General features: G+C 38.1%; 1 protein-coding gene across 2 annotated transcripts in view; it reads left to right on the top strand.

Moving 5' to 3' along the window:
• Positions 1 to 11,622: 11,622 nt before the first annotated feature.
• CPED1 (cadherin like and PC-esterase domain containing 1) overlaps positions 11,623 to 18,374 on the top strand; it is a 417,833-nt gene continuing 411,081 nt past the window's right edge. Inside the window, exons 1-2 of one of the 2 annotated variants that reach the window (XM_036758868.1) lie at positions 11,623 to 11,803; positions 12,136 to 12,780. In XM_036758868.1, the coding sequence (XP_036614763.1) occupies positions 12,532 to 12,780 (249 nt within the window). In that variant the 5' untranslated portion in view covers positions 11,623 to 11,803; positions 12,136 to 12,531. The remainder of the gene's footprint in view (positions 11,804 to 12,135; positions 12,781 to 18,374) is intronic. The other variant, XR_005010444.1, reaches the window with a different exon arrangement.

Here is an 18,374-nt window from a genome sequence, read left to right as displayed (position 1 = left end):
TAAGAGAAAATCCACCTCCAGTCCCAGCTCTTGCTGCCTGCCAGCTGTCCGGTTTGGGTACTGCATGGCTCTGGGCTGGGGAATGGGGCAAGGCTGAAAAGAACAGCAGCAGCAACAATAACAAGAAGAACAAAAATATACCCCAAACCTAACACAGTGCCAAGGCAGAAAGGAGCATTAGCAAGTGAAAGGGTCTGTGACCAAGCAAAATGTCCCCCAAATTCCAGGCATTCTCGCTGGCTGTCTCCTATGCATGAAACATTCTGCTTCCCCTGGTCTTACCACTGACCTGTCTGGATTCCTTTAGGACCCAATTAAAAAGCCAACTTCTACAGGAAGCCATCCCCAATCTCTCTTAATTCTAGTGCCTTCCTTCTACTAATTCCTATTTATTCTGTATGTATTTTGCTTTGTATCTATTTGTTTGCATGTTGTCTTCCCTATTAGACTGTAAGCCCCTTGAGTGCAGTGACTGCCTTTTGCTTCTTTTTATATTCCCAGAACTTAGCACAGTGCCTGGTGCAGAGTAGGGCCTTAGAAATGGTTTTTGATTGATTGATTGGCAGAATGGCTCTGAGTTAAAGAGCAGAGGGAAGTCTCTTCTAATCTTTAACTATACATCTAAGCCTGCAGTGGACTAACTAGGGCAAGAAACCAAGACCAAAGGGGAATCAAAAAGTTCAGTCTCTCTGAACCTGCAGAACTTCCCAGCAGGCCAATAGTACTGAGACCACCAGTAGTCCACTGAAATTAAATCACACACAATCTGGCAGACCCAAACCTGGGCCAGGAACTTGAAGAGTTCGGACTGGAAGGGCAATGAATAGATCTCTCCCCCAGTGATGATCATTCTACTTCCAAAGCACCAAAAACTTTCAGGCCCCCAAGCTGAGCTGTGAAAATAGCAGAAGGACATAAAAAGACAGAAGCTCAAGCCAAACATCCTCACCCCCCAGAAATGAGCCAAGCCTAACATGAACACCAAGTCCAAAGTCAAGAAAAAGGTCATAAGAATGAGCAAAAATATAAAAAAGGACCTGACCTTAAAGACCTACTATAGTGACAGGGAAGCTCAAGTCACAAATACAGAAAACAATGACTGGAAAACATCTACAAGCAAAGCCTCAAAGGAAAAAATGCAGATTAGACACAAGCCCAATGAGAATTCCTAGAAGAATTAAAGAAGGAGATTTTTTAAGAAGCAAAAAGAAAATTATTTTAAAAACCAAATAAGACTAGTAGAAGAAAAAAAATGGTAAATTAGAGTTATGCAAGAAAGTTATTTAAAAAAAAGAATCAACTACATGACTAAAGAAAATAACTCCATAAAAATTAGAATTGGCCAAATGGTGCATCAAGGAATAATAAAGTTAAAAGACTGAAAAATGTAAGAAAATATGAAATATAGGAAAAACAATTGACCTGGAAAACAGACTGAGCAGAGATATGTCAAGAATCATTGGAGTACCTGAGAGCCATGAACAACAATTTTAAAAAGAGTCTAGGCATCATATTTCAAGAAATTATAAAGGAAAATTGCCTAGATATCCTAGAACCTTAGGGAAAAACAGAAACTGAAAGGATCCAGTAGTTACCTCCTAAAAGAAACCCCCAAATGAAAATTTCCAGGAATATGATAATGAAAATATACAACACCCAGATCAAGAAGGAAATAACTGTAGGCATCCAGAAAGAAAGAATTCAAGTACCATGGATATAGTCAGATTACACAAAATTTAGCAGCCACCACTGAAAGGAACAAAGGACTTAGAATATGATATTCCAGAAGGCAAAAGATCTAGGATTACAATCAAGAATAACCTACACAGCAAAATTTAGTATAATCTCATGGAGGTGGGGAGGAAATATTTAATGAAATAGATTTTCAAGCATTCATGATGAAAAGACCAGAGCTAAATAGTCACTAACCTCTGCTTGCCTCAGTTTCCTCATCTGTAGAATGGAAATAATAGCATCTTTCAGGGTTGTTGTGAGAATCAAATGAGACAATAATTATAATGCAGTAAACACAGTGCCTGGCACATAGTAAGCATTATATAAAGTTAGCTATAATGAGGATGATGAGGATGAAGAATAGAATGTTTTGCATTCAAACACTGAGAGAAACATAAAAAAGTAAACTTAAGTGAGAAATCATAAGGGACTTAATAAGGTTAAACTATTTACATTCTTATATGGGGAGAAGATACATGTAATCCTTCAGAACTTTATCATCACCAAGGGTCTTAGAGGGAATCTAATTAGATAAATGGTATGGCTGTGATTCTATTACATTGGAATGAGTTGTTCAAAGTACTAGTGGAAAGGTGGGGAAGAGGAATGCACTGGCATAAGGGGAGTGGCCATGATGATCTCAGAGAAAGCTAAAGCAAAATAAGTCTATTGAAGAAGACAAATGGAAACTACGTTTTGCTAAAAGATACCATAAACAATGGGTTAATATCAATATTGAATAAGCACCAAGTAGCATAGCATCCAAATTCTTAACGGAAAAGTTTAATGAATTACACGAAGAAATAAGCAGTTAAACTATATTAATGCAAGACCTCAATTTGCCCCTCTCAGATCTAGATAAAATCAAACCAAAAAAATTAAACAAGAAAGAAGTTGAGGAAATAAACAGAATAGAAAAGTTAGATATGATAGACTTAGAGAGGATATTGAATGGAAATAGAGAGGAGTATACCTTTTTCTCATCTATGCATGACTCCTTCACAAAAACTGAGCATGTATTAGGGCATGAAAACCTCACAAAAATGCAGAAAAAAATAGAAATATTAAATGTATAATTTCCTGATCATAACACAATAAAATTATATGCAATAAAGACTTAAAATTTATTGGAAACTAAATAACCTAATCCTAAAAAATGGGTGGGTCAAAGTGGAAATCATAAATTTAATTAAAGATAATGACAACAATAACTTAACATACTCCTAATTGGTATTTGGGGGAAATCTTATATCTTTAAACTCTTTTATCAAAAAAAGAGAGTAAGATGATATTTCATATCAATGTATATGAAGAGCTATATCAGATGGCATGCTATCTTGGGATAGGGGAAGAGAGGGAGAGAAAATTTAAAACTCAAAATCTTATGGAAGTGAGTGTTGAAAACTAAAAATTAATAAATTTAAAAAAATAAAAAAGAGAAAGAGCAGATCAGTGAACTGGGCATGAAACTAAAACGTAAACATCATAAAAACAATGAATTAGGTCTGCTCCCCCAATTAAACATCAAAATAGCAATCTTGAAAATCAAGGGAGAGCTTAATAAAATTGAAAGTTTTTTTTTAAATTGTGTATTTTTTTTAAAAAAAGAAGAAAACCAAATTACCAGTATCAAAAGTGAAAATGATATACAACCAAAACAATTATTAGGAACTATTTTACCAAATTATATGTCATTAAAAGTGACAATCTAAATGAAATGGATAAATATTTATAAAACTAAAAATTGCCTAGATTAACAGAACAGGAATTAAAATACATAAGTAACCTTATCTTTATTTTTTGTTTTTTTGCAAGGCATTTGGGGTTAAGTGACATGCCCAGGATCACACAGCTAGTAAGTATTAAGTGTCTGAGGCCACATTTCAACTCAGATGCTTCTGACTCCAGGGCCAGTGCTTTACCCAGTACACCACCTAGCTGCCCCATAACCTTGTCTTTAAAAAAGAAATTGAATAAACCATAAATGAGCTCCCTAAGTGGGGGGCAGGGAGGGGTAACCTAGGACCACATGGATTTACAAATTCCACTAAATTAAAACAACCTTGAGTACCACCTCACACTAGTCAAACTGACTAAAATGACAAAAAAGCAGAATGAATAAAGGGGGAATAAAGAGGAGAGACAATTTGGAACTGAAAAAAAGAATGAAAAAGCCTCAATACTTTAAAAAAATGAATAATTTAACCCATAAAAGCTCCCAGCTGCACTACAACTTTGAGAGAACAGCCTATATGAGTATTTTAGTGTAAATAGCATCTTTTTACCTCATTTGGGTATATGCCTAGCTGTTGGTTCTCTGGGTCAAAGTAGATGGGCATTTCTGTCACTTTCTTAGTGACAAATCACTTTCCAGAGTGGTTTGGCCAATTCTCATTCACAGTGCCTCCAGCCAAACTTCTTGAAACAAATGTCTATATCCAATGGCTCCAGTTGCTCAGCACTGAACACCTCCTCAAAGCTGTGTGGCCCTACTGAGATAGCACTCACAAAAGTCCCCAGGAACCTAATTGCCAAAGAAGTTTTCATTGTCCTTTACCTTCACGAAGTAGTTGACTTTTCTTTCTGGATACTGTCCCTTCCCTCAAATTCAAAGACACCACTTTTAGTTCTTCTCCTATGTCTTTAACTGCTTTTTCATGGGATCATAGATCTAGCTTTGAATGAGACCTCAGAAGCCACCTAGCCCAAACTTTTCATTTTTGAGATGAATTAACTGTGGCTTAAGGAGGTTAAGGGACTTGCTCCAGTTCAATTGGGTTGTAAACATTAGTGGGGAGATTTAAACAGAGGTCTTTGTATATCTCCTTTGCTGGCCATTTATCCTTTTACTAATCGCTGAAGTTGGATTTGGCCCAAGATTCTGTGGTTGGCCCTCTTCTTTCTAAAAATTTTCCAAGTGACCATCTCATTCAGTCCCAAGACTTCAAGTATCACTTCTGAAGTGATGACCCTTTACATCCATACCTAATCCCACTTCAGTGTATTCTACAGGATACATGATTTCATCATTTCTATCAAAGGCATCACCTTTCCCCCATCTCCTTTTTGTAATAGACATGGTATATACCTTCAGCAGAACTTAAGTCTTTCGAGGGAAGGGACTTTCATTCTTACTTTTGTTATCAGTGCATTACATATAGTAGGCATTTTATAAATGATTGTTGAAATGAAAACAAACTCAATCCAGGCTACATATACCTAACATTTGGAAAGGGAAAAGGAATGAAGGAAAGGGGGACAAAAAGAGATCAAAGAGGGAGCTGGGAAGGTCATTAGAGAAAAGACAAACTCAGGACTGATGTTTTCCTCTTGTTGGTAATATCCTCTCTGATTCAGAAACTTCCCCAGACATCGTAAGCTCTAACTAAGGGACTAAGATCTCCAACCTCTCAAATTCACAAAGTGGACTCCAAGACCGAACCTATCCATTTCAGGATCATTTTCTGAATACATGATTGGGAAAGGAAACAAAGCCAGAAGTGTACTCAGGGGACCCAAGGCCTAGGCTCAGTTTGTCTAATCAAGCATCTACTTTAGTGGCCATGTGAGAATCTCCCTTTCTGCAGGGACAGGGGAAAGGTGGCTTTCTTTTCCCCTCACTCCTTTTTGAGTTGGTTTCTATGACTGAAAAGAGAGTGATTGAGAGTGGGCTACTGTCTCTTAAAGATCCACTGAGTCAGTGGCTCTTCCTGCTTAGCAGTCTAAAAGGGAATTGCTTACTCATCTTCAAAGCACTGAGTCAGAAACTTCCAGAGGTCTTTTCAGATCTCAAACACCCAAGCACTGAGCTAATACACGTGGTCAACTGGAAGCAGGAGATTACCCTTGAATCTACCTCAAAAGTCAAGAAATAAAATTAAATCCCACCAATTAATGAGTCTGCTCTTTTCCATAATCCTTCCCCTTCACATTATTTCTTGTATTTATATTTAGCAATCTCTCCAACTTTGGGATAACCACACAGAAATGGCAGGCAAAAGACATTTATTTGCTGGCAAATAACATATCAGTTTGTATCATAAACCTGGACTAGCTATGATCTCTCAATAGGTAATATGAAATAAAAGAAGCTAAATTAATTCCTTAACTCTTTTACTGATCAGTCATAATTGTCTCCTTAGCACATTATTAATAACTCATACCATAAGGAGAATATTAAGTGTAGATCATTTGTAGAATTTGAAAGATCAGGAATATTTAATCATCTGAAATGTTTGTGCCTTTCATATTTTAAATGCAATTTTTAAAACCTAAGGAACAAAATGTAAAACAGTGAACTACAGGACTTCCCCATAACATTTTGTCTATAGGTCAGCATTGGCCAAATATTGTGTAAGATTAGAGTTTTTTTTTACAAGGCTGTGGTGTTTATTTCACCTTTGAACATGATTCACAGTTCATTGCCATGTTCTATCATTGGCACTCAGAAAACTGAAGTTATTTTCAAAGATTGGGTTGGGGATAGGCCAGCCAAACCAAGGCTTGGTACAGCCTCCAAATCCCTGGCCAAGAATTGTCCTGGAAGCCAAGGGGGCTAAGAGGATTTGTGAACCATAACCTAGCTCAAGAAAGCAGAGTTGTAATGAATGGGAGGTGAAGAGGTCTTGCCTCAGGATGCCAACATCTGCCAGAGAACAGAGGTGTTTCCTTCCTGTAGTGACCATTGTCCCAAAGCCTCACTTCCACTGATAAAGAAGCCTGTGAAGACACATGAGATAAACATCCCTGAGCCACTATGCCCACCTCCAGGGTCGCATTGCGTTAAATCTCTCCTTCATCACCACCACTCATCCCTATCGCTCTGTGGACTGTCTTCTGTCCCTCTAATTCCTCCATCATGCTCTCCCCCAAATGTTTTAGCCCCAAGGGAAAGAATAGTTATAGCTCTGCCTGAAAGGAAAGGAGGGGAGATCCCCATCGAAGAGCTCTAGGGAGAGAGTACACATACAAGAATGAATTCCTGTACTTGGTGACAAATTTTTTGCTGACAAAGTGCACGATAGAGACATCCCTGTATCTTCGCCTCTTACAGGTAGACTGTACTACAAACAGTGGCCAGAAAAGGGCCATATGTGAAGCCCATTGCTACTAAGTCCTAGATGAGGGCACAAGATTTTGGAAGCCATTCTCATTTTTGACAAAGATGTCATCTTTCTTCACTCCAGCCCAGACTGAGGCAACACTAAATATTTAAGGAGTATGTGGGCTATGGAAATATGAAGGATGTGCAAACCTGCACATCCTTTGGGAAACAAAAAGGAAGACTTTAGTTTCAATTCTTGTATTAGTCCAATCTGTATAGAACTTAAAGTGGTTGCTTTTGTACGTAAGAATGTTAATTTCCAGTAAAAAATAAAAAATCCTCTAGAAATATGTTATAGAATTGTAGCAGCATTCTACCTGGAATGCTAAAGAATAGTTTAGGTGACTGTGATGTGTATGATGATGTGTGTGTATACATAAGATCATAGATTATGAGCTAGAAGGGACCTTATATGTAATCTAATGTCTATTCCCTTTATTTTACAGTTGAAGAAACTTTTTGAGACCTAGAAAATTAGATTATTTACCCAGGGTCTTAACCGCAGTAATTGGCAGAGCTGGGATTTGAACCCAGGTCTTCTGAATCTTTTAATTCTTTTTTATCCACAAATCACTATCCTGCCATCCTGTTACTCTTGCGGCATTTTGTGGCACTCAAATCATCTTAACTCCACACAATACCCATATGATTCCCTGTTCCTGTTCATATCCTCCCTTGCTTTACATTTGGTCTCACACAAATCATGATCCTTACCCCACCCTTGCTTTCTTTTCTTCCCCCAATTGTACTGCTTGCTTTCTTTCAATACTGTCCCACCTTCATTTTGAGCAAATTCTCCTTTATCATAAGCCTATTTCACAGCTGTCTCTACCTCCTCACACTAACTGAAATTTGGCTCTCTTGAAAACTCTGTCCACTGTTATCATCTCCCACAAAGGGCAAATAAACTGCGCCTTCTTTTTGATTCCTGTGGCACTTCTGTGCCATACATTCACCGTGTCTTTCCTAGTTCTTATCACTTGAAGTCAATGTCATTCAGTATGTTCAAAAAGTATAGTCTTTTCCTGGTGGAAAGAGCACAGGACTTGGTGTCAGAGGACCTAACTTCTAATCCCAGACTGTCAATTACTACCTGTGTGATGTTAGGGAAGTCACTGTATGTCTCTGGACCTCAGTTTACTCATTTCTAAAATGAAGAGTTTAAAGTAGATCACCTATAAGGTCCCTTCCTACACTATATCCATGGCCCTTGTGACCTTGATTAGCTCACATACAACTTTACTTTGCCTCTTCCCTAGTGGACTCATCATTAAATATCACGTATCATAGTTATTTGTGTCTCATAACTCGATTAGACAGGAAGTAACATATCTTTCAAAAGTGCATTGACTATGGCTTTGTTAACATAGGAAGCCTCCAGTACATGAATTGCCTCCACCAACTGGTGATCATAACTTGTTTGTGACTTAAGAGATAGGTCACATGGGTTTGCCTTTGGCCTAGATACATTAGTCCAAGATCAGTTGGACAGTCCAAACTTTGCTCTGCTTGACTCAAAACCCAATACTCCAGCCATCATACCTCAGGCTGTCCTTATAATCAATCAACAAACATTTGTTGAACACGTATGTGCCAGGTACTGTGCTAGGCACTGAAGATATGAAGATAAAAATTAAATAATCCCTGCCTTCAAGAAAGGTACATTTCATTTGGTGAAATATTTACATATATTAGTGTGTGTATATATATATATATATATATACATATATACGTATATATGTATATATATATATATATATACATATACATATGCAAAAAATACCAAGTTTTTTTTGGGGGGGAGAAATATATGGCCAACCAAAGGGACCAAGAGGGGTTTCATAGAAGCAATAGCATTTGAAGTGAGTTAAAACAAGCTAGCAGTTCTAGGAAGCAGAGATGTTGAAAGAGTGCATTTCAGAAACTGAGGACAGCCATTGCAAAGACACAGTGACAAAAGATGGAGAGCCTGTGTGAAGAACAGCAAGAAGGTCAATTTGGATAAACCACAAGAGTATGTGGCACATAGTAGGTGTTTAATAAATGTTTATAGAATTGAATTGAATATAAAGAAATGCAGTGGCTAATAAGGCTAGAAAGGTGCCATATCTTAACTCTATGGAGTACTCCATATACTGTAGGCATCTAACACATGTTAGGATGAATGAATAACACCTTCTTCAAATCATTAATGCTATGGTCATCCACTTCCCTAGGGCCCATTTTCATCTTCCTAGATCATTTCTACACCTGATTTCCTTTTTCCTTTCCCCTCCATCACTACTGCCCCCATGCACACTGACTTCTCATCCAGATTCCTCCTTGCCATAGTTCCTTGTTCTCCCTGACTCTGCAGTTCCAAACAGTCCAAGACCCACTTTGAATTAGTCTGAATGAGGCAATGATGGAAAGAACACTGGATCTGTCATCAAAGTGGCCCTAACCCAATCACTTCACCTCTCTGACCCCCACTTTTTAAATTTTTCTCACAGGTTTGTTGCGAGGAAAATGTTTTACTTCCAAGATCTCTGTGATATATGATTACAGCTCCCTTACCTGTCATCTGTTTCTTTATACTCATCAAACCTGTGAGTCCCAACACTGGAAGTCACTCACTCCTTGAAACTCTCCATTGGCTTCTATAACACTGCAATAATAACGATGATGATGATAACTAGTATTTATATACTGCTCTAAGGTTTAAAAAGCACTTCACATTTATTATCTCATGTGATCCTCATTTTACAGATGATGAAATTGAGGCTGAGAGATGTTAAGTAACTTGCCCAGGGTCGCACAGCTTGGAAGGAAGGAAACAAGCATTTATTAAATGCCTACTATGTACCAAATGCTGTACTAAAATCTTTATGAATATTATCGCATTTGATCCTCACAACAATCCTGGAGAGTAGCTACTGTTATTATCCTCATTTTACAGTTCAGGAAACTGAGGCAGATGTTAAGTGATTTGCCTGGGGTCATTACTGCTAAATACTGAGGCTAGATTTAGCTCTTCCTGACTGTAGGCACAGCATTCTATCCACAGTTCCACCTGGGGGCATCTGAGGTAGGATTTGAACATGGCTCCTCTTAACTCCAAATCTAGAACACTTATTTACCCATTGTACCACCTAGCTGCCTACAATTTACAGCTAACTGATTTCCAGGTTCCTTGCCAGCTCCAATATACTAGCTATTTTAGGAGACCTGTAGTAAATCTGGGAAGAGTGAAAATTCCCTCTATAAATCAATGAATCACTATGTAAAGCCACCACCTCAATATACCTGTTCTATAGGTTAGATTCAAAGAAAATATGTTTTCTTAAAGAAAGTGTAACAGAACTCATCCCACTGATCAATGAATGGTTATGAAACATAGGTATGCAGTGTGGTTGTGCCCAGCCTAGGAAGGAGCATGTTAAGGAAGATGTTAAGTTATGTAAAGTAGAATGGTCCTAGGTTTCACTCTAGTGACTCTTGGACCTTATAATACTTAATACTTTGTATGCATCAGTTTAGACCACAGACCAGTTCCCACCCATAGTCACAGTAGGCTTCCAGGCTGAGTCAGTTCTTGAGGTCCAGGGAATATGAGAGGAGTGTAGAAGAAAGTATTTGTGTTGGGTAGTTCCTGCTTCCTTGGGTATCTTCTGAGCTACCCTGGTAAAAAAAAAAAAAAAAAAAAAAAAAAAAAAAAAAAAAAAGGAGATGTCAATGGAAAAAAAATGGATTTGCAGGAGGGAGGACTTAGATGCATATCTTGACTCTGACACTCCTTATATGACCATGGGCAAGAGGCTTAATTTCTTTGAGCCTCATCTATAAAATGGAAACGAAAATACTTCCCAGGGTTTCTAAATCTTAAAGGGCGATGTAAATTTGAATTATTATTCAAATTACTGTTAGTCTCTAGTCATGGCAGCCTGAGGGTTTATAGGTTCAGAGCTAAAAGGAATTTTTCAGATCATATTGCCCAACACCTTCTTTCAGGTGCAGAAACTGAGACTTCATGAGGTTACGTGACCTGCCCCTGCTCACACAGATAGAGAGGTATTACCTTTCTGGAAATTTTTGCTAAGGTGTAAAAATTGTCCAGTGGTTGCTACATTCATTTTCACCTCTTGTCCCACTTTAGGGGGAAAGTGTCAGGAAAGTGGACACCTGATTATCAGACTAGGAGCAAAATAATAATTGTGTGTTCTTTTACTATGTGAGTTTAGGATGTTACAAAAAGCAAGAAATTAGTAAGAGCAAAAATTTGGCACCCCACAGAGTTCAGGGTTATAACTTCAATATTATACTAATAAATAAATAAAAGTTTCTCTTAAGGCATTTTCAGTCTAGATTTTGCTTTCCGAGTATTAAAAGGTAGATACTGACCGTGTTGCTCCCTGTAAGTGTAACCACAAATCCATGAAGTTGAAAACTTCCAGCATGTTAATTGGAATCTGTTTTAGTCTTCCCCTCGAACTTTGTTTTCAATTAACTAAAGACTATTTGTTTTTCTGATGCCTTGGTAGCAAAAGTAGTGCTGAAAAAAGAACTCTAAAACTGATACAAAAGCAAGTTGTCATGGCTGTCACTTAGATTCCAAGACAAATGAGAAATAGCCTTTCTGTTGAGTGGAAATACACAGTCTGATAGAGATACAATTCTTCCTTCTGATGCAGGGCTGACATCCTGCTTTTGCCGCCCCTGAAACAGCCTGGGCAGTCTTAGTACATTTAACTCCGCCCCTCCTTGAGAAATCCAGCCTTTATTTATACAATGTCTGTGGTCCAGCTGAGCTCAGAGAGTGCCTGCGTGTGTTGTGTGTTTGTGTGTGTTTGCTTGTGTGTGTGTGGATGCCTGAATGTGGTGGGGGAGATGTTCTGGAGCCATAAGATCGTCTGGTTCTGAGTGCTTTTAATCTGCGAACCTTTAGGGGATCATGGAGAACTTTTTTTCGGGTAACAAGAGAACTAAGTAAGTACATAGAACTTTGAACTTAAATCTGAATGAAATGAAGTGAAGCAGTTTTAACAGTGAAGACAGTCCATTCAATCTGGATGTTCATTTTTTTTCCTGAAATCCATAAATGCTAGAGGAAAATGTCAGTTTTAAACTGAATGGGGACTGTTTCAAGGAACATAAAAGTAGAATGCTTTAAAGTGGAGCGGGGAGAAAACTGAGAAACTGCTAAGGAAACCTGGCTAGCATCCAGCTGTGTTACAAGCTCTTTTGGTTTTAACTGATTGCTTTCTTAGATGCTATGATCTGATTTGAGCTTTTCTTTTTCTTTTTCTTTTCTTGTCAAGCTGAGGCCAAGACTTCCGCTCCTTAACTGAGTGACTTAAAGGATGTTATAAAAACAGGACAGTGCAGGAAGCAAAAGACTGGCACCCTACGGAGCTTAGATTTATTAGTTACGGCTATTAGTATTAGTCTGGGTTTTTAAACCCAGGTTGGATGCATGACTGTCATTCATGGAAGCATTTTTGTCAGTTGTTCACTGACTTTGGGGGACCCCATGGTTCTTTGGCGAGCTTCCTTGGAAAGTTCAAGAGAAGGCATGGAGCAAACTTGACTTCGCTGTGGAAAAAAAAAAAAGAGGACACGTTTCTGACTTTTACACTGCCAACAACAACAACAACAAACAGCTGCTATGTATTTTCCAGCAATGTGGACAGGGTCCAAGTGAAGGTGAACTGGTCATGGTTTGTCGCCAGATTTTCCTTTGTCGTCGGCGTTTCTGCCCCCGACCCTTCTTTTGGGGCTTAGTGGTAGCTATCTGCCTCTTCTACCAGACTCTAACCTTCATAGGGACAAGGAAACTTATATCAGCTGTTACTGGGGCTTCCCCATACAAAGTGGCTGAAAGTTATCAAAGCCAATCCACAGAAACTGCCACAAGGGACACATATTGCTTCCTGTCATCAGACGATGCACAGGCAACCCAAAAGGTAAGCAAATCTAATGAATTTGAGTGAGACCACTTTTCACTAGGGCAGCACTCTGTCTTTCTCTCTGTTATTTCTGTATAACTAAAATTAACCTTCATGTGGTCTGAAAGAGATCCAGAGTATAAACAGAGCTGAGACTGACCTCACAACAATGTGAAGTTCAAAAACTCATGTCAACATTAACTTGAGCCTTTAGAAAGCTTGTTGCCTGCCAGAAAATCCTAAACAAATTTGTTTAAACTATTCTCTTCCCCCCTTTTCTTTCTCTCATCTCATCTCTCTCTCTCTCTCTCTCTCTCTCTCTCTCTCTCTCTCTCTCTCTCTCTCTCTCTGTCTCTCTCAAAATTTCAGTTCATTATGGCTAACTGAAGGATACTTTTTGGTAGGTTTTATGCTTTTTAAGTTTTTAGAAATACTCTTTCAGGGCAAGCATGTAAATCAAAGAGTTATAGAACTTCATACAAGTAATGTCCCTTTACACCAGACAACAGGTATTAATGTCAAGAACTACAGGAGCAAAATAATAACCATATATTCCTTTACTGTATAAGTATGTATGAAAAGTTCCTATGACTTCTTTAAAAATCTTATTGAATACATTTTTAATAAGTGGAATACAATTTATTTCTAAAAATATTTTCTGTCTCATTGACAATCTTTAGGAAATATTTCACATGCAAATCACAACATTCAATAAGTTACAAAATTAGAAAAATATAGATTATGCTTACAGCCCTTCTGGGACACTCACACTACACACACACACACACACACAACACCACCACAGCTTCAATATTACATCGTCCTCTGGCTTCCTTACTATAGATAGAGCAATGTGAGAGTGAAATCCTTCTGATATTACTAGCAATAAACTCCCATGACAGAGAACCTGCTTTACACTGAACTGCATACTACCATAGATAGATTTGTAACAAGACTCCATTGCAGTTATTTTTATTTGGGAATATGTTGCTAGTACATTATAACTATATTAGAAGTGGGTAGCACCTAAAATATAGATAAATGGAATAGAACTTTATTGAATGATTGTTGAAATAGGTTTCTGCATATAAATATTTATTGACTCAATCAATTAACAAAGTATTTCATATATCATGGAAGATATTCCCTTATTCAATAAACTCCAGTGCCTCTCTATAACCTCTAATAAAAAGTATGAACTGTTGTGCTTGGCATTTAAGGCCCTTCATAGTCTGGATCCATTTGACTTTTTGAGGCTCATTCTACATAATTGCCCTTTGCTTATCCTGCAATACAGCCTATCTAGCCGTTAAGCTGTTTCTCAGACAAAACATTTCATCTCCAGACTCCACGCCTTTGCAGAGGCAGTTTCCCATAACTGGAATGCATTTTTGTCTCATCCCTCATTTCTGCCTCTTAGAAAATCTAGTTTCCTTCAAAGTCCAGTTCAAGCACCAACTCTTACATGGTCTTTCCTGATGTCCCTAGATGTTAGCAACCTTCTCCTAAAATTACCTTCATTTTATTCTATATATATTCTGTATATACTTGTGTATGTACATGTTGTCCATTTGTCCCTCCATACCCCATCCACTAGTAGGGATTGTTGCACTTTTGGTTTTTTTTTATCCCTTGGGCATAGCACAGTGCCTGGCACATTTACTATGTGTATATTCATTAATTAATTGGTTTAAGATAAAGTCTCAATCCTTGAAGAGCTTACTGTATGATAGGGGTAGATAAGATGCATAGATATAATAGATAACAGATATAACAGATAATAGAGTATAAGACAAAATAGATGAGAACCCTTAAAAGAAGAACAAATTAAATCAAGTGCCTAACATGTTCAAGGCCCTCAAGGTGCTCAAGATACAAAGATGGAAAAGATATAGTCTGTACTATAGGAAAGCTTATAGGAAAAATAAGAGAAAGACATACACATAAAGAAGTGTGTATGTGTGTGTGTTACATACCTATACACACACATACATATATCTGTGTGTGTGTGTGTGTGTGTGTGTGTGTGTGTGTGTGTGTGTGAGATTGTGATCAAGGCAGAATAAGGATCCAGACAAAGTACTCTAAAAAATATAAGGGGAGATCAAAGAAGGCAAAAGTGATAAATGAGCACGGAAAAAAGACTTCGGCAAAGTATCTACAATGAAGCTTTGTAGGTGTGTGGCAGATAGCACTGGGGATCCAGATCTAGAGAGAGAAGGAATCTCAGAGGCCACCTATACCAAGTAGTACAGTTTGCTTAGAATGTGTGCGTTTAAACAGTAGTAGAATGAAATGAGACTAAAAGGCAAGTTGGAGCCAGACTATGGAAGGCCTAACATGGCAGCCTAAGGAGTTTTCACCATCTGAAGGTTTCACTTCTTAAGGTTTTTCAGAGAATCAGACTTGTACCCTAGGAAAGCTATTTTGGCAGCCATGTAAAGAATAGGTTGGAAGGGAAAAGAGTAAAGGCAGAGTGACCAGTTAGAAAGATATTACATTTATTTGATGGGTTTAGTAAAAGCTTTTTGGAGGCAAAGCGCTTGATATGATAGCTAATAAAAATAGCCACAACAACAACATCAATAAAAGCTAGCATTTGTATAGTACCAACTGGGTGGTGAGCACTTTACAAATATCTCATTTGATCCTCAAAACAAACCTAGGAGGTAAGTGCTATTATTATCTCCATTTTAGAGTAAGGAAAACTGAGGCAAATAGGGGTTAAGTGACTTGCCCAAGGACACACAGGAAGTTTTCAAGGTTGACTTTGTACTCAAGTCTTCCTAATTCTAGGCCCACTGCTCTATTCCCTACAACAACTAGTTTCTGACTAGCTAAGCCCTAAAGCATCAGTAGAATTCCAACAGACAAAAATTGAGAAGGTAGGAAGGGAAATAGAATTGCACGAGTAAATGCTCTGAGCGAGGAAAGTAGGAGGGAAGAATAAGAATTGTCAGGAACCTAGAGTTTCTATAAGAGAATAGTGGGATTCTGGAAAGACAGATTGAGGTTATATTGCAAAGGACCTTGTATGCCAAGTTAAGAAGAATGGATTTTATTTTGTTGTTAGCAAGAGGTCATTGAAGGTTTATAATCCAGGGAATGGCATGATTGGAACTATGCTTTTAAAAGGTTTAATTTGGCCGTAGTGTGGAGGATAGATTGGCTCTTCTTTTTCTGTAAAGGTTACCACTAACTTTCACAATTTAGAAATCTTACTTGACTCCTCACTCACCATCACCCCACATATCCAATCAGTCACCAAATCTTGACTCTGCATCAACAATATATCTAGCAAAGATTGATCACCTTCTCACTACTCACACATCTACCTATCAATTACACAGTAAACATTTATTAAGTGCCTGTTGCACCCTAGTTCAAGCTTTCAGTACCTTGTATCTGAACAACTAGCTTCCTAATTAGTCTGCCTTCCCCAAGTTTCTCCCTTCTCCTGTCCGTCCTCCACGCATCTGCCAAAATAATTTTTCTTTGTGTCAGTCTCTTGCTCAGTAGACTCCAGTGGCTCCCTGACAAATCAACTAGCCCTGAAAATGGATGGGGCTAGAGCATCAACCCTACACCTGGGTCATTGTTGGTTCCCTGATTTCTCTAAAATGAAGTACAAACTCTTTCTTTGGCATTTAAATCCCTTCTGCCTTTCACATGCTCTTTAGGCTGGCCAAATTGGCCCATTTGCTGTTGCTCACATGATACCCACTATCTCTTTTCTCCATGATTGTAGACTGGCTGTACTCCAAGGTGAGAAGGCACTCTCTCCTCAAGTCCATCTCTTAAAAATCCTAGTTTCCTTGAAAGATTATCCTCAATTGCCAATGAAGACATTCCAGGTGCTAGTGACTTCTCCCACCTCAACTGCATGTCCCAAATTACATTTTATTTATTTTGTATCTTCTGGATATACTGATATATGTTATCTCTAATGAGATACTATTTGTAAAGCATTTAGCACAGTGCCTGCCACATAGTAGGCTTCAAAATCCTTGTTCCCTTTCACCCTACTATTATCTCCCTTGATAAAATGCTAGCTTCAAGAAGGCAGAAATATTTGTTTTTGTATCCCAGCAAGTCAAGTCATCAAGTATTTATTCAATACTTACTGTGTGCCAGGTACTATGTTAAGTACTGGAGATAGGAAAAAGAAAAAAAAAAAGGCAAAATCCAGTTCTGTTCTCAAGGAATTCAAAGTATAATGAGAGAGACAATGTATCAACAATTATTGGGCTGAGACTTGGAGGGATCAAGGGAAGCTAGGAAGCAGAGGTGAGGAGGTATTCCAGGCATCAAGAGATGGCATGTAGTATATGAGCAAGCAGGCCAGTATTACCGGATTATAGAGAATGTGGAGGGCAGTAAGGTGTGAGAAGACTGGAAAGATGTGGTGCAGGGCGGGGGTGGGGGGGCAGGTTATCAATTATTAAAAGCCAAACAAAAGATTTTATGTTTGATCCCAAAAGTAATAGGGAGCCACTGAAGTTGATTGAAAAGGAGGAATGCCATTATCATCATTATCCTAAGCATTTATATAGTGCTTTAAGGTTTGCAAAGCACTTTACAAATAGAATCTCATTTTATCCTCACAACTCTGGGACATAGGTGCTATCATTAGCCCCTTTTTACAGGTCACAATGCCTATCACACAGTAGGTCCTCAATATATGCTGCTTGGTTCATTAAAAGTAAAAAGACTTGTGAACTTTCAAAGCTTGATTTCCATATCAGTTATCATATTTGATTTTTGCAGCAATCTTGTGAAGTAGGGAAGATATTATTTATATTAATTTTACAGAGAAGATTAAAGCTCAGAGAGGTTGTGATTTATCCAGTGTCATATGGGATAAGAGGCAGCTAGGTGGTACAGTAGATAGAGGGCCTGGAGTCAGGAAGACTCTTGTTGAGCTCAAATCCAACCTCAGACACTTACCAAGTGTGTGATCCTGAGCAAGTCACTTAACCCTGTTTGCCTCAGTTTCCTCATCTGTAAAATGAGCTGGGTAAATGGCAAACCACTCCAGTATTCTTGCCATAAAAACCCCAAATGGGGTCATGAAGAGTCAGACACAAATGAAACAACTGAACAACATCAACATGGGACAAAGCCAGGGGTTGGAACCCAGATCTTTGGACTTCCAACACAATGTTTTCATCCACTACCACAGATCACCTCTCCAAAGAAAAACAAATGTAAGGTCTATACTACCACTTTGCGAAACCACAACCGTAAGGACTTATAGTTACAGAAAGCAATATAGAGCTAAATCCTTTCTTGACTTCGACTAAAATTTTTTTTAAATTTTGATTCCTTTTCAATGCTTATTGTGTTATCAATCAGAAATTCAAAAACACCTTAACTTTGAGACATATGTGACAATAACAGACACATGAATATAACAAATGCAAGCATTATTAACTACTGTCATATAATTATAGTGGGGTTCTTTGTTTTAGTTCAGATGCATGATTTAACTGGTATAGGGAGTTCCCAGGGAAGAAGGTCCTTTTATCATTGCAGATCCACAAGTGTTCTTCAGTTTAGTCTTAAAGTATTGCCTGAGAAACAAAGGGATTATGAGACCTACCCAGGGTTGC

Source organism: Trichosurus vulpecula, chromosome 5, assembly GCF_011100635.1.
Source record: "Trichosurus vulpecula isolate mTriVul1 chromosome 5, mTriVul1.pri, whole genome shotgun sequence".
Taxonomy (NCBI): Eukaryota; Metazoa; Chordata; class Mammalia; order Diprotodontia; family Phalangeridae; genus Trichosurus; species Trichosurus vulpecula.
This window is presented reverse-complemented; position numbering and strand designations above follow the sequence as displayed.